The sequence below is a fragment of the Ascaphus truei genome, chromosome 8 (genome assembly GCF_040206685.1).
Source record: "Ascaphus truei isolate aAscTru1 chromosome 8, aAscTru1.hap1, whole genome shotgun sequence".
Lineage (NCBI taxonomy): Eukaryota > Metazoa > Chordata > Amphibia > Anura > Ascaphidae > Ascaphus > Ascaphus truei.
Window position 1 is genome coordinate 50047465 of NC_134490.1, and position 23142 is coordinate 50070606.

Below are 23142 nucleotides of genomic sequence, written 5' to 3' on the forward strand. Positions count from 1 at the left end.
ACGGGCTCCTAGGAGCAGCTAATTCTCGGAATGAAATCACCTGTACCTACAGGTGCATTTATTTAAAACGACTTTAAGCAGGGGGGGAATATTTTGGTTTTGTTTTTTCTTTTCTTTGTATTTTATCTTCAGTGTAGTGCTTTTTTTTTTTTTTTTCCTCCCATCCTACCAAATATTTAAGGATGTTTATTTTTACTTATTACAATGGCCGCTGTTTTGGGCAGTCTCTTAGGATCACCGTCTCACCACATTAGGCTACGAAGTTAGAAGAGACCGGCATTTTGCCTTTTATATTTGCCAAGTCGGGAGGCAAAATATCAGCTTTTGTTCCTTTCATTGAACTGAAGGTTGGAAAAAAAGGGAAGGGAAGGGGGGGTTGTTAGCCAGAGAATAGGAAAAAAGGGTAAAAAGCTTTTTTTAGAGGGCCGTCATTGAATTGGGGAGATCTTAGTAATTATGCTGTTCCCTACCAACCGAGATAATTCTCTGAATGCCTGAACTTCTTGAGAATCTTAACTGAAGATCTGCTGTGTAAAGCCTGCTGTCCCTGTATCAGCTGTGTGCTATCTCTCAGCTGTGAATGGTTATGGGTAGGGTGCTGCCCTCCAGTGGAACAAGCCGCGACACTCTGCATAGCTCATCATGACGGTATTGCGTGGAATACACTAAACGACAGCATGCTCGAAAGCAGGCAGAGTGAAGCACCCAAAATAAAACTGTTGTAAATGGTAAGCTTAGCTCATCCTTTGCTTTCCCGTCTTTCGCGTCTTACAAATGCCTGTATTTGTGTCATTCTTTTTCTGTTGCATTGAAGGTATTTGTTTATTTTTATATGACTGTTTCTTGCATTTTTTTGTTTTAGTTTTAGCATTTTACACTTCTTGTTGATGCCCATTTTGAAACGAGCAACAATTAAACGAGAAGATAAATAGGGAGATATAAATAGTAGACCTGTATGTATCTATATATTCTCATGTATTTGACCGAAATATTTATTTTTTTCCCCCATCTTTTAAAAATTCAATTTCCTTACAAATCTTCCGGGTAATGTTTTTATTAGTTGTCTTCAATGGCAGCATCGCTTTACAAAATGAAGTTAAGATTTCTGGTTCATAGAGTACCAATAACTACTTGCTGTATTTCAGTTTTTACTCTTTTCATCCTTTGAGAGGGGATTTGTAAAGTTTCCTTGTTGTCTATTGTATCTTTCAGTTGAAATATTTTGTTACCGTATAGAACTATTTGAGCAGTGTTCCGTTTTGATTTAATCTTGTCCGTTCCGTCCCTCTGCCTTTTTCATTGTTAATGTTTCCGAGAGATGCCTCCAAAGGTTCAGTGTCCACCTGAGATGAGTGTTTGTCTGACAATCCTGTAAGGGAGCGATTTGTCTTCCTGCCACCTGCACGCACACACACACACACACACACAAAAAACCCAGCACAATTCCACGCTGCTTTGGAATGTATCTGGGCATCTTGTTTCCGTTTCTTTTCTTTTTGAGTGTTTTCTGGCATTTCTTTTTCTTCTTCCCTCCTGAATCGGGGAAGCCAGAAGTGAAGAATTCTCAGCTGGGGATGCCTGTCCGGCTTGCTATTACTTTGTGGGTTATTGTTGCTAAACGATTGGGAACTGTCCATCACCAGCCAGCAGACTTGCAGTTTACTTAAGAAATTGCACGTGTGACAAAGGCAGTCGCCGGAGTGTGTTGGCCGCTATGAATAGAGGGAGGGAAGGCAATTAGCTGCCCTGTTGTTGGGGCTTTTTACTTGTCAAACCAAAGTCTCATTGCTTTTGTTGCTGCCTTGTAAAGGGAAATCACAAGGTTTTGTTTTGGTATTAGGGGCCTTAAAGATTTCTGGCTGACACTGTGCACGCGGAGGCCAGATAAATGCAGGGAAAACCAGAGTTAGTGGGGGGGGGGGGGGTTGTGAGTGTAGTACATCAATTTTTGTAAAGCCATCAGAAGAAATCAAACAGTAGCAGAACAAACACTTTTACAATACATTTGGTGCTTACCCGTACAATATAAAGAGATGAGGCTGCAGGACAGTGTTGAAATGTATAACTAGTTGGTAATGTTATTTACTTCTGTAGAAAGACGCAAGGAAAATCTGTTGTTGCTTTACCGGTGTGTTTTACTTGGTACTGGTGTGGTCCGTACGGCTGGTAACAGAAGGATTCCCACACAGTTCCATACCTTCCCTGTCCTGTGTTTCCCTGTGCCCATATGCCAGACTTTACAGAGCCGGAAAACTTTTATGCAGAGTAGATATTTGTTTGGGGAAACTCCCATCATGGAATTCCTGAACAATCTGCTGTGTGGCTTTAAAAATCATGTTCTGTGGATGCACTAAATGCTGTCTAGAGATACATCAAATGATGGCCTTGGTTCAGTATCAAAGCTGGGGCAATGTTTCGCTTGGGTAGCTAAAGCCCCAAACGCTTCTTGAAAACCCACTGTTCTCCTATTCAGTCAGCAGCCTGCAAACAATTGCCGTATAGAGTTATTCGTATGTGGGATGGGGTTCTGAGCGGTAGTTTGGCCACTGGGAGTCCAGCTTAACAAAAGCCTTTTCCTGCATTGTCTTGTTTACTGGTCACTTAAAACCACATTGATATGTAATGCTGAGTGAAGGGTAGGGTGGAGAAAAAAAGACAGAAGCAAGGCTAGAGGTAGCAGACCTTGCTGCACAGGCCACACATAGTGTCACCTCATGACACGGTGACAGCGAAACCTACTTTTCCCCTATCCAGTCCCCAAGAAATTTGTTCTCAGGCATTTAACACTGGAGCGGATAGTCACTGCCTGCTGCACTTTTGCTGATCAGGATTCCTCACAATCGCTTCTTCTTCTCTCTCTCTCTCTCTCCCTCTCTTTTCTTCCGGTGAAACATTTGGTATTGCCTGTACAACCTCCACTGCCGCTGTTGCATCTTTTCTGCTTTCAAGGATACCGCTGAAGATCGTGGCTGTATGGGAGTGCAGACATTGGGCTAATGCTGCAGTTTTAACATTTCATGTTAAAGTCCAGAGGCTCTTGCTAATTATTTTGACCATGGCGGGTTCTGGTGGCACTAGATAGTCCGAACCCTCCAGATATTAAAACATGAACATGGATGGTGAACTTCCAGAGAACAATCAGGCCGGAGAAAGCAGCGGGTACCATGTTTTATTGAGGCTGTTTTAATTGGTAGGAGGTTAAGTGAAAGCTTTAAGACAGATAAAAAAGGGAAAGAAGTTAAAGCCATTTTCTTCACTGGTCATCAGAGAGGGAGCGGAAGGAAAAATAGTTGGGGAGTTGAGGCAAAGCTGCTATGTACACGAGGGATGCTGTGTTAGTTGGAATGGATGTACCGGGTGACAGGAAGGCATTGTCAGCCTGTGAATTGTCTTTGCTGCAGGAACTTGGCAGCTGGCACGTCAATCTGAACTGCTGGGTGAGTAGCGCAATTTTTGTGATTGTGTTTGTTGGGGAACCGCTGACTTCTATCATTTGTGGCCAATTTTACTTTATCTTACCTTTTTTATTTGTGTTTGGGATGGGAGATATAAGGGGTCACCCCCCCCCCACCCCCCAGCTGTGACTTTCTGCAAAATAATGTAACCCTTTACATGCTGAAGGGGCCTGCTACGCTTGGCATAGCCTAGTCGCATTATACCACAGGAAATACATTGGCAAACAAACATGTGAAAATAGAAAGAAGTTGTTATAATAACCAAACTCCTGAAGTGACTTATTGCTTTCATTGCAGCAGCACTGCAACTTTAGTAACTGGATGAGTTAACCCATTCAGTTCCCCAGCAAGTACGAGATTAAATAAAACACCTGACCCTATTTTTTTTTTTTTTAATGGATGGGACAATAACACAGTACACATCCTGGTTTGCTCCATTGCAGTGTTTCTTGAGTTATTTATTTATTTATATATATATATATATATATATATATTGTCTTAAAAAATGTGCATGCAATAATGTATTTCTACATGGTGCTGCATAAATAAATTGCTTTACTGATAGTGTACACACTGCTGTACACAATTGAGCAGAGGACGTATAATAAGTCCTAGTTCCCTAAAGTTTGAGTCTTATGTTTTGTACCAAAGACTTGTGAATGTTGGTTTAATGTCACAGAGCTAGAGCATGATGTTTAAGGTTAGAGACCAGTGTTTTGAGAAAACAGTTGAATATATACAGTATTCCTACCTACAGAAGTGTAGGGCAAACAATACTTAATAATGATGCTGATCATCTGTGTACATAAATATCTTTAGAGAGCCATATCTGATCTGGTGCTTTTGTGTTGTATCTGCCGCTGCTTGCTTCTAGCCTGGGAAATTATCAACAGGGCTTTCAAATGAAATGTTGCTGTTGAGAGTGGGTCAAATGGCAGTAGCACAATATTGGGAGCAGAGGTCGGATATTATGCTATTTGTTGGAAGCCGGTAATGTTTTGTTGAACTGTTCCCTTTAAAACAAAGCTCCGTCTTTCCTCCTATGGAACAGGAAAGCAACTTTTAGATAGGAAAGAAATGTGCGTTACACAGTCCATTTCCAAGTAGTACAACTTCATTGTGAACTAGAAAATGGGTGTGTAAAACTTTTATTAATGTTGCAGTTCTGTATATATAGGGTATATATAAGGTGTATATATAGCCTAGGGTATGTAATAGATCATTCATTTAAATTTCTAAAGAATGTTCATATATATATATATATATTATTGAGAATTTGGGAAGGGGATATGTGTTTCTCATCTATCATCTAATCATTTCTTTTTTCGTTTTGCCTTTACATAAACCTCTTTCTATCACACAAAATGATTTCCTCTGTCCTTTTGTGTTTGGCTCTTTGTTTCCTCTGGTTTTGTGTGCAATTGTTACAATTATATAGTACAGATAGCCTCTTTATATTGACATAGAATGTGTCTTATGGGGATTAAAATTGCAATTTGTTTGTGTTTCCTGAATCTGTTTCTAATCTGTTGTGGTTTTTGATTTATTGATGTTTACATTTATGCTCTGTGTGTCAACTGTGAGTATTTTGCATTCACAGCTCCATGTCAGAGAAACTAGCAGAAAATAGTTATTTTAAAAACAACAACGGTTTATTTATTTGTTTATCAGTGAGTTGAAAGTAACACCAAAGCTGAACTGGGCTGTATATACCCATAGACTTGTAACATTTCTCCCCCCTGTGCCTCTCATTTGTGAGTACAATACTTTTCTAAGAGGGAAACCATACTGCTACATGCAGGCAGATTGAGGCACGTTACTAGCTGAAGCTGTAAGCATTTCATTCTGTAACACGAGCATTGTGACGTGCTCACCTGCTGGACTGCTCATTAGACCTCGTTTACAGAAGCAGTAGAATGGCTTCCAAATTAAGTACAGACGTAGTGCGTGATAACACAACATACCCTGTAATAACTCTGTATATCACAGAGTTTCTATGAAGGTGTCGATGCACAATATTATATATCCCAAGATGTCTCGCCAGAGGCAACAATGAATCGCCCCCACTACATCTGTAGCACTAGTGGCCGACAAAGTTAAGCATGGGTCAAAAATATACACCGCATTGTAGCCCTATACAAATCATCAGAGTTTTAATGTCCTCACTGGGTTTGCCATGCGGTGCTGGCCCTTCTGACATTGAAAGCGTCAATGTGCACACTGAACTCTTTAGTGATGGGCGGTCTAGCAGTTGATGCGTTTACATGGCAAATTGACATGTTTGGCGGCCTTTGTAGCACAGAAGGTGTAAACATTGAACAGCGTATTATTGTACACAAATAAGTATGAAGGATATTTCCTCCATTGGTTCTTTGTTCTCATGGTGTTGAATTGTCAAAGGAGAAGCTATACCAGGGGGAGGGGGAAGGGGTCAACTTCAGTCTTCAAGGCCACCAACAGGTCAGGTTTTCAGGATATACCTGCTTCAACACAGGTTGTACAGTCTTCGACTGAGCCACTGATTGAGCCACCTGTACTGTAGCAGGGATATCCTGAAAACCTGGGCTTAGTGGCCGTTGAGGACTAGAGTTGCCCACCCCTGCGCTATACCAAAGGGTTCTGAATCTTGACCACGCGCACAATGTAAAGCAGAGTTTAACAAGTTCAAGCGTTTCCGTTTATCGTGCTTTTCCAGTGCTTTATCTTTGCAAAAAGTTCAGCCGGCCTGTGGGACGGTATCATTAATGCGAGACCTCTTCATGGAGACTCCTAGAAATGATTCTGCCTTCTTGCAAATTGTTCTCTGGGGGAGCTTTAGTGCAGGCTAGAGTTTATGAAAATAGTATAGTGGCCAGATACAGAAGGTCACATGTAGGGAAAAGTCACAGCAAAATATTCAGTGTAATTAGCAAAATCACAGTATTTATTCTGGTAAATGCTAGATGAACGAGACTTGGCAAACACACAGAAGGCATGTAATAAAAATACCTGGAACCCCCCCTTCCCTCCCCCCCAAAAATATGCAATACCGTTATTTAATTTACTCATTACTAATGTGAATAACTGAAGAAGGTTCTTGTTGCTGGAGGTATGAATTGAATAAGCTTTATATTAAGGGTGGGCACTTTCACTGGTGTTGTTGTAAAAAATGTTTTTGTGTTTTGCAGGTACTTTATTGCTTTTGGTTTGGAATTAAAACAATATATATATATATATATATATATATATATATTTTTTTTTTTACCTCAGAATTAGCAGGTGGCTTTTATCTACGCCGTTTTTTTAATTTGTAAACTAAAGTGTGCCCAGTTTATGCAAATAAAAAAGGGGCATCCCCTCTCACCACACACACACACACACACACACACACACACACACACACACACACACACACACACACACACACACACACACACACACACACACACACACTCGGATTTCGAGCCCCCAAACGTGCACATTCTACTCTATATATCCTATAACTGCAGTTATGTTTTTTGTTTTTCTCTAATAGAAAACTAAGCTAACGGAATGCATTGGTGACCCATTTGGTACAACGTAGGGTTAATATACTTTGTGGAGAAGTGCATCTGCAAAGCAAATTGGAGAGTATTGTCTTGGCATTTCCCATCATGCACTGCAAACTGCTTTTCCTCTTTTTAAAAGAAGTAAACTATGCCAAACATAAGCAAAAGCAAACAATGATATTATTACTGCTACGCCCTTCCTGCCAGAGTCGTTAGACCAGTGGTGGGCATCTCCAGTCCTCAAGAGCCACCAACAGGTCAGGTTTTCAGGATATCCCTGCTTCAGCACAGGTGGTGCAGTCGAAGACTGATCCACTGATTGAGCCACCTGTGCTGAAGTAGGGAAATCCTGAAACCCTGATCTGTTTGTAGCTCTTGAGGACTGGAGTTGGCCACCCCTTCTTTAGACGTTTTTTAGCCTGTTAACGCCAGAGTTTACAATCAACTCCTTCAAGAACAACCAAAGGGTTAACACAGCAAACCCTTCAGCACAAAATGTTTTTTAAAAGATGACAGGAAATGAGAGGGGAATATATTATATATATATATATATATATAACATCGCCGGAAGAAGAGATCAGTGTATCTCGAAAGCTCGCACAAATAAAAGCATTTCGTTAGCCACAGAACGGTATCATTTATTTATTTTTTGATTATTGAAGCTCGGCTAACACGGTACTGATACCTCTACATATATATATATATATATATATATATATATATATATATATATATATATGTTAAGATTATATATATTTTTTTAATGCAAATGTCTCAATCAAAATATATTCTTTTTATTAACAATAAATAAATAAAACTGTTATTCCTATGGGACTGCCATATTTTACACTTATCTTAAAAACAAAAAATGTGAGCAGGCAATGGCTTGTCCAACAGCAACAAATAAACTAGAGCAGGAGTGACCAACTCCAGTCCTCCACGGCCACCAATGGTCAGATTTTCAGGATATCCCTGCTGACTGAGCCACTGATTGAGCCACCTGCGCTGGAGCAGGGATATCCCTAATGCCTGCGCTGAAGCAGGGATATCCCTAATACCTGGCCCTTTAGGATGTACAGGGCTGAGAACTCCTAGCCTGTTCCTGTAATTTTGTATTCGAACACTGCATATTCTTCTTGCACTTTGTTTTAACAATAATACAGCCTTACTTTTTTTGGAGGCATTTAGCCTTGGGGAGAATGTAGGTAATATGGAGATGTGGCTTTAAACCTAAAGTCAGATCTAAACTAATTCCAGAATGCAATCATTGCACAGAAGTGTATCCACCCCAGCAGTGGATGTGTTAATATATTTATTAATAATTCCTAGACTTCGTAGCTATTGTGTTACACATGCTGCTCTGTAAGTATGATACGTGCTTTTGGTGTAAAATAATCTAGAATCCATAGAACGTTCTGTGGCAGACAGGGATGGGAGAGGACGAACAGGTGTATTACATTAAAAGAGAGATTTGCTAAATTGTTGTTGCAAGTCAACTATACTATGGAATAGAAGAAATGCTATTGTGCTTTCACATGTTTTTTTTTTTTTTTTTTTTTTTAAATAACGTGAGAAAATAATTATACAAAAACTGCATTTAATAATTCAAAAATTAGTACACTTTGTACAACTTTTCTGAGTGGAGTTTGCCACCCCTGTCCTAAGGTCATGCCTATGGGATAGACTTGGTGTGTAGACAGTACAGAAAATGACAAAGATGACCCCACTGCAGTACCTGGTTTAAACAACTTCCTGCATGCAATATGTCCATGACATCCTAAGGATGGCTGTACTGCCAGGCTGCTGCTACCTTCTTTAATTCAGCTACACTGAGAAATTCTTTCATCAAAGAACATGACGTACGTTGCAATGTGTTTCTGTCCCCCTCCAGCTGCTATGAGGTTAAAAATACAGCCTGTATCAAATCACATTTGGCCAATGTTATCCTGATTACAGAATATGGTGAGCAATTCTTCATTAGTTTTCGGTTTCTGAGACAGGTTGATGTTACCTGTGCATGCAATATTGACGGGGGTGTATCTTCCTGATAAATATTTGTTGTACTATTTAAAGTCAATATATCCCAAATGATGAAATAATTGACACAAGATGAGCTGTCACCTGACTTATTTCTATTTATTATAACTCCAATACGAGATTGTATAATAATATTATTTCATATTTTCTCTAGCAGTGTTTTTTTATTGTGTGTGGATCCCCTGTAAGTTTGAACCCGGAGTCTGCCAGACCTGCAAATTAGCATGTTCATGGCAAGCCAGCAGCTTAAGTAATTATTAGAATCGTTCCACCAATTAATGAAATAAATTAATAATAATAAAAGAACCTGTAGCAGATTTTCTTTTCATGCTTCAGGAAGTATTTTCTATTAGTGAGGTTTAAAAAAAGAGTATTTGACTGATGTTGTACACCGTGTCCCTGTGTTATTGTGCGCTCAGAAGGCAGCAGAATGTTATGTATGAATTTGTTTTGGTTAATTCAGAGAAATTCCGATGAAGAAAGATGAACTATGAAACACTTCCTTTATCTATTTCTTTTTTTGGAAATGTTGCTGGATTTCCTCTAGTGATTTCTGTCGCATGCATTTACAGAAGTATGTTCCACACACTGCCCAGACTAACCCTGCCAGCCTGTAGCTCTGGAAAGCACTGGGAAAGGCGGCTTTGCTTGGGGTGCGCGTTATAAAGCTATTTTTAATGTATACTTTTGGCATGAATAGTAACTCCCTTTGCTAGCACATAGTGCAGCCGCAGAAGGGCTTAGTAATTCAAAACTGCCACAGACCTTTTACATCCACCGTGAAGGGATGCGCAAAAAGTCTCAACAAACCCTCCTCTGTGTTACTTTTTTTGTTTTATTGTACTGCCTGATAAAGGCACTTTCAGGTTCTCTCCTGCTTCTGCAGAAAAGGAAGTAATGGGGGATTATTGAAGGGGACAGGACGGGGGGAAGACAGGCGGAGCCGCTTGTTTTCACTGCCCGTTGATTAATGGGCTGTGCTGTGAATGGCAACCTTACCCCCTCCCCGTAGGCTGCCCACACCAAGAGTAGAGAACTGGGAAGAGGATGAGCACCAAACAAGTTCCATCATCAATCTCTCACTTGCCACGTTCCAAATTGGGAGGCATGCACACAGGGCGTTCTAATAGGGAGGCAGAATACCTCATGCAGGGATCAGCAGAACATGAAGCCCAAGTGTTCTTCAAAGGTCAAAGGCCAGGCAAGGAGGCTTCCTCCTCATGAAGTAATGGCGATATTTCCAGGGGTCTGACAGCAGCAATCACGCTTACCAATCCATGTTGGGGTGAGAGCACTCAGCACAGCAACACGTTCCTTACCATTCCTGAAGATGGTTTTCCAATTTCCGAGGAACTCTTACAAAATGGATATCACTCGTTTTTTTATTATTATTACTCCTTATATATTATGCGATATGCATTCGACTATCAGTAGATAAAGTCTTTTTTTTTATGTGTCTTTATTTTTTTTTACGGCAGATACAATGGGCAATCGTGGAGTGGTACAAGATAAAAGTAGAAAGATTTTGCAAAAAGAAAGAAAAAAGTTCTCCTCAGTCTGCTCCCAGAACTTCTTTGCTTTGAACTGCTGTCCTATCTGACAAGCACAACACTTTTCCAAAAAGCCACAATTCAAATGACACTTGACAAATACCGGGGATCATACAGGAGACTTTGCTCTGGCTTTTACCAAGAAAGAGAGCCACAGCGATCCCTATGTAGTGTAGAATTACATCTGCGCTCAAACGGTAAAACCACAGCGGTTTCCATCTTTAATGATCCTTACAACCATCATCCTACTTGAGAATTTCAAAGTAAAACAATCAGTATGATAGACAAAGTGGCAGTGAAGCTTGGACCAGCTGCCAGGCACTGGTGCCTTGCTCCGCAATACATTGCTGACCCTTTCCATAGGAGAGGGTCACTGAGGCCAGACCTGTCACCGTGTTCCACCCGCCTTGCGAGCAGTGCACAGGCCTCTCATTCCTGGAAGGTTAGCTAAGCTATATACACTCCTGGCAAGTGTGAGGAGGGCGGCACAGGAACTGGAGTCAGGTTTTTAAGAGCACAGCGAGAAGGTTAGGTGTTTGAAACATTTGAAATGAAGGACCTTTTTCGGGAATAAAAACTGTGCAGGCTGTGATCTTTTCTAAACACCTGGTGTAGCAGGGAAGGTGGCGCAGTTATCTGAGATATTCCTTGCTGTGTCACACTGCCACAATTACTTTTCTTTAAAGCAGCATGCCCCCTACTCAATATTTTAATTTTTTGTTTTGTAACATTATTGGAACCTGGGAGCCCCCCGGAGCTGTACCCCCACGCTAGTTTATTTCCTGGTTCCTAAAATATATAACTTTTTTGTATGTGCCAGTATTTATAGTACCTTTTGGGTAATCAATATGGCTGCCATCCAAGCCTCGCTCTCTGACCAATAGAAATCTGCCATGTCATTGGAGCATAACATTGCATCTTCCCATTGGATGATAAAAGCAACAGTATACAGTCCAGTGGAATATGGTATACAAAGGAACTGTCCTGTGCTCCGGTATACAGTCACAGCACCCGAAGGTGTCAGTGTGAGTCACTTGGAAACGGGGTGGAGGGTGCAGATATAAACCTCTAATTGGATCAGGGCTGGGAGGGAAATCCCTTAACTCTAGACGCTCTCCGATCTGGGTCCTGCTCTCTTATAACCTCCGTTTTCCAGCGTGCAGCCGTCAGAAATGTCAAGTGAATAGAAAGAAGATCCGGCGCTACTGCAAGTGGCAAATATCCAGGCTACTTCCGGCTTGAATGAAAACTTTATTCGGACATCACACACACAAGGCTTCACCACGGTCTCCCCCTCAACGCGTTTCACGCTATAGAACAGCGCTTCGTCTTGGAGTTTGTGTGTGTGTGATGTCCGAATAAAGTTTTTTCATTCAACCCGGAAGTAGCCTGGATATTTGCCACTTGCAGTAGCGCCGGATCTTCTTTCTATCCAGTGGAATATGGTGCTCACACTTAGTATAGGCTCACAGTAAGTCACACAATAATTTTATAAAAAAAAACATAATGTCCAGAACTCCCTTAATTAGAGAAATATAAAAGTACGTAGACGATTCAAGTGGAAGAATAACACCTAATGGAGACCAGAATGGTAGCCAAACAGAAAAGCTTAATAAACATCTTCCTTGATAAAGCGCGGTTCTGCGAAACGCGTAGGTTTTTTGTTGGTTTTTTTACCTCTTTATCCATGTGATTGAATAAATAATTTTTTTCATTGGAGTCACCTCTTGATCTACTAATTTCTTGTCGGCGGTTGTGCCCCACACCTCTTTCTCATTTCCCTGGATTATAAAGGCAGCCATCTTTGATGTAACAGTACCTGAAAAGTTAAATATCTCAGTAACCGTGGGGTCCCTGGTGCTAGGACTAGCGCGTTTCTGCTCTAGGGGACCTCTGGGTTTCGATTTGGCAAAAAAAAAGGGAGACAGGCAGGCAGGGTTGTTGCTTTAATCCCTTTCGCAGACACAGGGATTTGCCCTCCATTGCTTTGCGGCAGCAAAACGGTTAAACAATCTTGTTGATTGAACCATTTGGATGTGGGAATAATTGGCTTCTGGCTCCAGGCTGGGGAATGTTGTTGATTTTTCATAAATGTATGAATAAATTGAGGTTGAATTCCACTGTCTCCCAACCCTCTGTGGTGCTCTATCAGTAATTATGAAAACATTATACCTAAAAACGATTAATGATAAATATCTCCTTAGAAACTGTGATAAAAATGAATGGAGGAAAAGTCAGGTTCAACTTTTTTTGTGAGGTGCTAGAAATGGTCCTTTTTGGATTTGCCTAAAAACTGATGTATAACTCGGACATTACAAATGTACTGCAAATTATTTTATTTTGATGCATTTTAGCCTTTCAGTATGTACTGTACTGTATTTTCTGCTCCATTCGTTATTGAGCTTGTGGGTTTATATATAATACAATATAAATATAACATAAGAAATTGTTACACATGTTAAACGTTGGAAGTTGATGCTGGTTAGTGGATTTGCCATTTAAGTGATATTACACAAACTATAGATGTAGCCTGTGTGAAAAATGACTTTGTATCATTGCTGAATACACCTGCACCTGTGTGCCTGCCTGGTGCCTGAATAACAGCACATACAGTATTTTATATAACCCTTAACAAGAACGCTTTGTCTCCTGAATGCTGGTCACACCTGTGTTTCTCAGCAGGGAAACACTAGCATTATCATACAGGGGGATCAGTGCAGTGTATACTGCTGACCACATCAAACTCATCCGGCTGCAAAACTGGAGAAAAAACAAGTGGGATTTTTTCACTCAGAATAAACTGGTGCATTTTTATTTTTCCAGTTTTGCAGCAAGAATTTTGATGCATAAAACCCATATTGGCACGTTTTGTAGTTTTAGCTGAGTAACTTTACACAGATTCATGTTTGAATTTCTATGTGTGTGTTAGGCTATTTTGTTGATGTCTAAAGCACACCGCAAATACCAGTAATAGCAGAACACAAAAGGAAAGAGCTAAATAGCTCTATTTAACTATTGTCACGCTGGGCCTCTGTTCCTCTGACATTAATACAAGCGGTTTCTTATTTATGGAAATGAAGGCACTATCTGTGACTCTAATCCATTCATCATCTGATACCAGTGCCTCCTTATCTGTGCCGGAAACCTAATCTGGTTAAATGTTCCTTTTTGTAAGATGTTAGTTCAATTCCTCCATTGGGAATTAGAATTGTAAGACCGGGTTGCTTCGAGAACCTGGTCAAGTAGGGACACGGTTTCTGCACAGTTCGATTTTTCTACGTGGATTCTGATGAAGGGCAAACTTATTTTTTGCGTAATGCATTTTTGTGTTGTTTTATTACGCTATAGTGCATTACTTAAGACCCGTGGAACCTGTGTTTTATCTTCTTTTTAAAAATACATTTTAGTTCTCCTTTTCAGTTTTGTTACCAAACTCAAGAGTTTTAAGTTTATTATTAATACGTGTTGGTGATGGAATAATTGGCAAATGTCCACACGCAGCAGATCTGAGATAATCGTCGTTGTACTGAAGGCCGTTTTAGAATACAAGGCAGGCAGCCGATCCTTAGATCCTATATGTATAAATGGTTGCAGGCTTAAGGTGGAAGAGGTGGTGTGTGTTCACAAATCCTTTGAGATTGAGTGGGTTTGGCCTTAGATCAGGGGTGGGCAACTCCAGTCCTCAAGAGCTACCAACAGGTCAGGATTTCAGGATATCCCAAATTGAGCTGATTGAGTCACCTGTGCTGAAGCAGGGATATCCTGAAAACCTAACCTGTTTGTGGCCCTTGAGGACTGAAGTTGCCCTCCCTTGCCTTAGATGGTTGGTAAAGTCAGTTATTTAGGATACCCTGCTGTGCGGACTTACATCCCAAAGGGGTGTGAATCATGAGGAGTCACAGGGGTGAAAATTTGGCCTGTGCCTCAGCATGCTTTGCCTTTATGCCATTACAGCCAAAAATTGCTTGGGGGAACAGGGGAGGTGGGCTATTTCACTGCAACAAGAGGGAACAAGACCAACAGTTGGATGCCTAATTTTGCAGTCTGTGAGCTTCACTCCTCACACAAACACCCACCAGATAACTGTAAATAAACATAGGTACTTACCATATCACTTGCATTGACTGACTACATGCCATCTGTTAGGTGGCGGGAGGAAGTACCTGTGTAAGCCTTTAACGATTTAAAAACATCACTAACAAAATAAATTCTAGCTGGGGGCTTTTTCACAAGGTGTATTTAACATGTCAGTTTGGAGAACAAACTGTACATAATGTGCAATGCTTTCCTGTATCTACAGCTTCTAATTGGGGAAATGTTATCTTGGTGGTATCCTGTAACGGAATTACAATATTGTACAAGGTCTTGGTAGCCAGACTTGTTTCCAATGTCCGTGCCACATCCCACCCGTGCATCACCGTGTATGTAGCTGTCTTCATTTAGTGAAGCCAGTAGAGCAGGGGCGGCCAACTGCAATCCTCAAGGGCCACCAGAAGGTCAGGTTTTCAGGATATCCCTGCTTCAGCACAGGTGGTGCATTCAAAGACTAAGCCACTGATTGAGCCACCTGTGCTGAAGCAGGGATATCCTGAAAACCTGACCTTCTGGTGGCCCTTGAGGACTGGAGTTGGCCCCTCCTGCAGTAGAGGCTCAAGATGGGATTTGCATGGGTCTAACCTTGTTCGTTTCTCCTTTTTGTTTTGAAAGTCTAACAAAGTGCCAGTTGTGCAGCACCCTCACCATGTTCACCCACTCACGCCGCTCATCACCTACAGCAACGAGCACTTTACACCGGGGAACCCTCCACCACACTTACAGGCGGATGTGGATCCCAAAACAGGTACGTTCCTATTGCTCTCAGTGTCTGAGCATAAGTATTAGTGAATTCATTGTGCATCTCTCAGCAGAGAGTGGTGGGTCCAAGGTCATAGCCAATCTAAATGCCATTATTTGCTAAGTCGTTAGAGGTGTGCATCTGTTACATTGCTCAGATCTGTCTGCGTAAGCTCATTCACAGAAACAACGTTATGCAGTTTTGGATCAGATGTTTGAGCCACGTATACTCACAAAACATAGGTTGTAATGGAGGGGAGGGGGAAGTCTAGAGTCAGAGGCCACCAACAGGTTAGGTTTTAAGGATATTCCTGCACAGGAGGCTCAATCTCAACTGAGCCACTGATTGAGCCACCTGTGCTGGAGCAGGGATATCCTTAAAACTGGTCTGTTGGTGGCTCTTGAGGGCTGGAGTTGGCCTCCCCTGTATTAATGCTTTGAACCCCATCACTGTGAAATGTGCCTGATCTGCTTTGCTTCATTATACACTGCAGGCTTCTCAGAGATGAAAGAGGTAATATGGCCATAAAACTTAAATTCTACCTGTTTTTATTATTAGAAATATTGCCCGAAATGTAGTGAACGGGACCTGGAAACCTCAACGTTTTACAGAAAATACAATGGGGGAAAAAGTGTTTGACAGAAGTTAGAAAATTAATTGTTCCATTGCATCACAATAATATTAATGCAAACTAACCCCGGCTGTTCATCGTACTGTTACTGTGGTACAATTCGGAAGAAGTCAGGAAGCTAATGCATTCACAGGGGCCATACCTGGAATTACAGGGATTAAATATGTACAGCATATTTTATTTATTTATTTATCAAATGTGTTACCAGGAAGTAATACATTGAGAGTTACCTCTCGTTTTCACGTATGTCCTGGGCACAGAGTTATGGTGACAAATACATGGTTACATAAGTGAACAGGTTATACATTATGTACAAGACATTGCATGCACAGTTAGAGATAATATATATTATAGGCGTATGTAACAGTTACAGACCAGGTTAAAATGTGAGACAGCTTTAGTTTTGAAAGAACTTAGACGGGTGGCAGCTGTGAGAGTCTCCGGTATGGGAGATGGGAATAATATGGTTTTGGATTGCTGTTTCCCTGAGGTGCTTGCTGCTGTGATCATGCGGGGATCTCGTGAGCCGTCGGCATCACTTAGTTATGTTTTATACTCTTGTTTGAAAACTTGATGGATTGTACATTTTTTCGGTGTGATAAAGGGCATTTCCCTGGTCTTGTAAACGCTAACAAATGGGATAAACCTGCAATTTACTTGTACTGAAGTATTTGTAGGAGGCACTAGTAGTACGGGATAGGCCTGCAGGGTGCAGGTATATAGTATTTGTAGGGCGCACAAGTAGTATGGGATAGAGCAGCAGGGAACGGGTATATAGTATTTATAGGATGCACTAATACTGTAGTATGGGATAGGGCTGCAGAGTACGGGTATATAGTATTTATAGGTTGCACTAGTAGTATGGGATAGGCCTGCAAGGTACGGGTATATAGTATTTGTAGGGCACACTAGTAGTACGGAATAGGCCTGCAGGGTACGGGTATAGACAAAAATGACATAACGATCAGATAATTTATAAATAACATACCTGCAGTCATATATGGTGAGCTATACTGATCTTAATGCTCCTCTCCCACTACTTCCAAGATTGTTGCAACCCCCTCATCCACCCTCTCACCCCCCCTCATCCTCTCCCCCCCCTCATCCTCTCCCCCCCCTCATCCTCTCCCCCCCCTCATCCTCTCCCCCTCCCTCATCCTCTCCCCCTCCCTCATCCTCTCCCCCTCCCTCATCCTCTCCCCCTCCCTCATCCTCCCCCTCATCCTTTCACACCACCACCTCCTCCCTCACCATTACCCCCCTCCAACTCCTCCTTCCTCATCTTCACCATCCCCCCCTCCTCCTTCCTCCCCCTTCTCCTCCTTTACTGTTGCACTTGATACCGGTTGATGTTATATTTTTGTTAGTCTGGTATTTTTTTCTCACTGCGTCCTTTAAGGACCAGTGAGTTACCTGTTGATCTGATTGTCCGGCTTTGCCAGCCAGATTAAATAGTCCTCCTCTTCCTCACCTTCACACCCTCCTCCTCCCTCACCTTCTCCCACCCCCCTCCTCCTCCTCCTTCACCCACCCCTCCTCCCTCACTTTCACCCACCCCTCCTCCCTCACTTTCACCCCCCTCCTCCTCCTTCCTCACCACCACCTCCCTCCTCCTTCCTCTCAACACCTCCTCCTTCCTCACCACCACCACCCTCCTTTTCTCCTTCCTCACCACCTTCATCCTCCTTTTTCATCCTCACCTCCTCCTGGTATCTTACCTGTGGAGGCAGGGACAGAGTGAAACTCTTCTCTCCTCTCCCACATGCAACGCTGGGAGGAAACTACATTTCCCAGCATGCAAATGGGGCAGTTGTGCATGCTCCTTAATGACGTTGATCCCTCCCATTGGTTAGTCTTTTCCTTGGCTGGGAGGGGTGGGGGGGGGGGGGAGGGGATAGATGACACCACCCGTTGCCCTGGTATCATATTTGTTGGGCGCACTTTTAGTATGGGATAGGCCTGCAGGGTTACGGGTATATAGTATTTATAGGGCGCACTAGTAGTACGGGATCGACTTGCAAGGTACAGATATATAGTATTTGTAGGGCGCACTGGTAGTACGGGATAGGACTGCAGGGGACAGGTATATAGTATTTGTAGGGCGCACTAGTAGTACGGGATAGGACTGCAGGGGACGGGTATATAGTATTTGTAGGGCGCACTAGTAGTACGGGATAGGACTGCAGGGGACGGGTATTTAGTATTTGTAGGGCGCACTAGTAGTACGGGATAGGACTGCAGATGACGGGTATATAGTATTTGTAGGGCACACTAGTAGTAAGGGATTGGCCTGCTTGGTACGGGTATACAATACATTTTAAGATGCCCTGGATGGCCCTGCAATGCATTTCAAATCGGTATGGCTTCAGAAACCCTAGGATTGCTAATGTCAACACCTTGGATTACACCCCTGTCCTTTCAAACCAAACCTGCCCCAATTTACCTAATCCATCTGCATTTTCTGGTACAGTGTTCAACATTATTAGTTATTTATGTCAATGGCTCCTCCCTCCCCCCCCAACTTGACATCTTTCCTCCCCCCACTTTCCATGTCTCTCTCCCTCTGCTTTACATATCTCCCCTCCCCATTTTACATCTCCCCCCCCCCTCACCCCACTCCCGCAGTTCTTGTTTTATTTATGCACCCATCATGGATCCCACACCCGCGCAGGGCGAAATGCAGGGGATCAGCTGATATTCCCCGCCGTTTTACACTGGTCTGTTTTGAAGGGTGACGAGAAATCAGCTGTCATCGAGGTGAAATTGTTTAAAGCCCCGAGCCTCAAGATGATTAAAACATATTTCTCTTTTAGCAACAGTTGTTTTTGCCTTTTTATTAAATGCCTCTCTGTGAAATCATTTAGCAATTTTTAATATTCATATGAGCTATTCAGGCACAGGACTGTTGAATATGGGCCGCCATTGTAGATCCCCTAAGAAATGCCTTGTAATAAATTCCAGAACACTGCAGATTTGGAGTCACTGCAGCAGATTAAACTCATTTAAGTGTGATCCCTTAAACACTTTGTGCAATGGATTGCTGACTCCTCTAGCAGCAAAGGGGTTAACTTACCCCTAATGAAGTGTGTGTGTGTTGTATTTTCTACAGCGGTATACTCAACTCCAGTCCTCAAGCCCCCCAACAGGTCAGGTTTTCAGGATATCCCAGGTTCAGCACAGATGGCTCAATCAGAGGCACTGAGCCTCTGATTGAGCCATTTGTGCGGAAGCAGGGACTGACTGAGCCACCTGTGTTGAAGCTTGGACTGATTGAGCCACCTATGTTGAAGCGGGGATATCCTGAAAACCTGACCTGTTGAGATTGGCTTGAGTATTGGAGTTGAGCAATCCCAGTTCTATGGGATTTGTAGTTGATTTATTTTTATTTTTATATGTTATGACACATTTTAATGCAGAAACAAAAATGTCAGAAAAAGGTGGTGTGCACAGAGTGCCTTCACTGTCTTGCACATATTGTCTGAAAGTGTGAGACTGGTGAGTTAAAAAATGACACACAGCCACTTCCTTTCTGAAGCTTTCCGTGAAGAAAACAATGGCAGTATCAACACTTTTTGGAGACCGCACTAACGAGTGTTAACCCAGCAACAGAGGAACCCGTGCTGTACACTAAGCACCTCACGAGAACTGTCGTCCAAGCACTCAGATCCTTGATAGGCTGCAGTGTTAATCTCCTTTGCTGCCGTAGGGGCCTGCCAAGTATTGCAAACCGCTCTGGCATTAATGAAGCTTTGCTTACCATGAAGTACATAGAAATGCTTCTTGTTCATGCAATACTGGTTCATTCCGTACCCGCCACATGCAATACTGCTTCATTATATACTCGCCATATGCAATACTGCTTCATTCCGTACCCACCTAATGCAATACTGCTTCATTCCATACCCGCCACATGCAATACTGCTTCATTCCATACCTGCCACATGCAATACTGCTTCATTCCGTACCCGTCACATGCAATACAGCTTCATTCTGTACCTGGCTACATGCAATACTGCTTCATTCCATACCCGTCACATGCAATACTGCTTCATTCCATACCCGTCACATGCAATACTGCTTCATTCCGTACCCGCCACATGCAATACTGCTTCATTCCATACCCGCCACATGCAATACTGCTTCATTCCATACCCGCCACATGCAATACTGCTTCATTCCGTACCGCCACATGCAATACGGCTTCATTCCATACCCGCCACATGCAATACTGCTTCATTCCGTACCCGCCACATGCAATACTGCTTCATTCCATACCCGCCACATGCAATACTGCTTCATTCCATACCCGCCACATGCAATACTGCTTCATTCCGTACCCGCCACATGCAATACTGCTTCATTCCGTACCCGCCACATGCAATACTGCTTCATTCCATACCCGCCACATGCAATACTGCTTCATTCCGTACCCACCACATGCAATACTGCTTCATTCCATACCCGCCACATGCAATACTGCTTCATTCCGTAACCGCCACATGCAATACTGCTTCATCCCGTACCTGCCACATGCAATACTGCTTCATCCATTCCCGCCACATGCAATATTGCTTCATTTCGTACCCGCCACATGCAATACTGCTTCATTCCGTACCCGCCACATGCAATACTGCTTCATCCCGTACCTGCCACATGCAATACTGCTTCATTCGTACCCGAAACATGTAATACTGCTTCATTCCGTACCTGCCACATGCAATACTGCTTCATTCCATACCTGCCACATGCAATACTGCTTCTTTCCGTACCTGCCACATGCAATACTGCTTCATTCCGTACCTGCCACATGCAATACTGCTTCATTCCGTACCTGCCACATGCAATACTGCTTAATTCGTACCCGAAACATGCTATACTGCTTCATTCCGTATCCGCCACATGCAATACTGCTTCATTCCGTACCTGCCACATGCAATACTGCTTCATTCCATACCTGCCACATGCAATACTGCTTCTTTCCGTACCTGCCACATGCAATACTGCTTCATTCCATACCTGCCACATGCAATACTGCTTCATTCCGTACCTGCCACATGCAATACTGCTTCATTCCGTACCTGCCACATGCAATACTGCTTCATTCCGTACCTGCAACATGCAATACTGCTTCATTCTGTACCTGCCACATGCAATACTGCTTCATTCCGTACCTGCCACATGCAATACTGCTTCATTTCGTACCTGCCACATGCAATACTGCTTCATTCCGTACTCCCCACATGCAATACTGCTTCATTCGTACCTGAAACATGCTATATTGCTTCATTCCGTACCTGCCACATGCAATACTGCTTCATTCCGTACTTGGCTACATGCAATACTGCTTCATTCCGTACCCGCAACATGCAATACTGCTTCATTCCGTACCCGCCACATGCAATACTGCTTCATTCCGTACCCGCCACATGCAATACTGCTTCATTCCGTACTTGGCTACATGCAATACTGCTTCATTCCGTACCCGCAACATGCAATACTGCTTCATTCCGTACCCGCCACATGCAATACTGCTTCATTCCGTACCTGGCCACATGCAATACTGCTTCATTCCGTACCTGGCCACATGCAATACTGCTTCATTCCATACCCGCCACATGCAATACTGCTTCATTCCGTACCTGGCCACATGCAATACTGCTTCATTCCGTACCCGTCACATGCAATACTGCTTCATTCCGTACCTGGCCACATGCAATACTGCTTCATTCCGTACCTGGCCACATGCAATACTGCTTCATTCCGTACCCGCCACATGCAATACTGCTTCATTCCGTACCTGACCACATGCAATACTGCTTCATTCCGTACCTGACCACATGCAATACTGCTTCATTCCGTACCCGCCACATGCAATACTGCTTCATTCCGTACCCGCCACATGCAATACTGCTTCATTCCATACCTAGCCACATGCAATACTGCTTCATTCCATGCCCGCAACATGCAATACTGCTTCATTCTGTACCCGCCACATGCAATACTGCTTCATTCCGTACCCGCCACATGCAATACTGCTTCATTCCATGCCCGCAACATGCAATAATGCTTCATTCCGTACCCGCCACATGCAATACTGCTTCATTCCATGCCCGCAACATGCAATAATGCTTCATTCCGTACCCGCAACATGCAATAATGCTTCATTCCGTACCCACCACATGCAATACTGCTTCATTACGTACCTGGCTACATGCAATACTGCTTCATTCCGTACCCGCCACATGCAATACTGCTTCATTCCATACCCGCCACATGCAATACTGCTTCATTCCGTACCCGCCACATGCAATACTGCTTCATTCCGTACCCGTCACATGCAATACAGCTTCATTCTGTACCTGGCTACATGCAATACTGCTTCATTCCGTACCTGGCTAGTGCTGTTGCAACCTTCAGTATTTGCAGTAAAAGGACTTCTTAAGGGCGGTAGCTTTGCACTGACCAACAAAATGACAGCTTTCCATAGCAACCTTGGGTAAGTCTTAGTATTTCTTACTATACCAGTTTCTCAAGCCTGGGAATTGCCAGCTCTTTAGGACAGTGGGGACTCAATTTGCTCAGCAAATGAAAAGTCAACTTTTGGGTGACCATCAAGAAATATTTTTTTGGGCTGCGCATTGGAAGAGGGATTTTTTTATTTATTTTTAACCCCTGGAGGCCTTGTATGGATGTGGGCCTCACCTTTAAATAATTCTAAATGTGATTCTCATCGTGCTGAAAGATACTCATTTTACAAACCATGTTTTAATTCAGGAATTAATTAATTATATTGGGTTCATTAGAAGTCTGTGTGTTATCTGTAACTAAGAAATGTCTTTGCATCCATTACTAATTCTTTTGCCCTTGAAATCTTATGTAATATATCTGTCTCCGTAGGAATTCCCCGGCCCCCGCACCCTCCGGATATATCCCCTTATTACCCTTTATCGCCGGGCGCCGTAGGACAGATCCCCCATCCGCTAGGATGGTTAGTACCACAGTAAGGAGTTCCAGTATTTTTACCCCTTTTTATATATCCTTTATACAACCTTTGACGTAGAATATATGTATAAATTCAATGTATGTTGAGAGAGGCTGGCATGTTGGT

The 23142-nt window shown here is 42.7% G+C and overlaps 1 protein-coding gene across 43 annotated transcripts in view; it reads left to right on the top strand.

The window, feature by feature from the left end:
- Nucleotides 1-23142, top strand: part of TCF7L2 (transcription factor 7 like 2) — a 196954-nt gene that overhangs the window by 148689 nt on the left and 25123 nt on the right. For 41 of the 43 annotated variants that reach the window (XM_075611935.1, XM_075611912.1, XM_075611913.1 and 38 more), the window contains 2 exons: nucleotides 15277-15409; nucleotides 22932-23034. In XM_075611935.1, the coding sequence (XP_075468050.1) occupies nucleotides 15277-15409; nucleotides 22932-23034 (236 nt within the window). Of the gene's footprint in view, nucleotides 1-3064; nucleotides 3438-15276; nucleotides 15410-22931; nucleotides 23035-23142 lie in introns of those variants that run through there. The other 2 variants (XM_075611922.1, XM_075611914.1) reach the window with 2 other exon arrangements.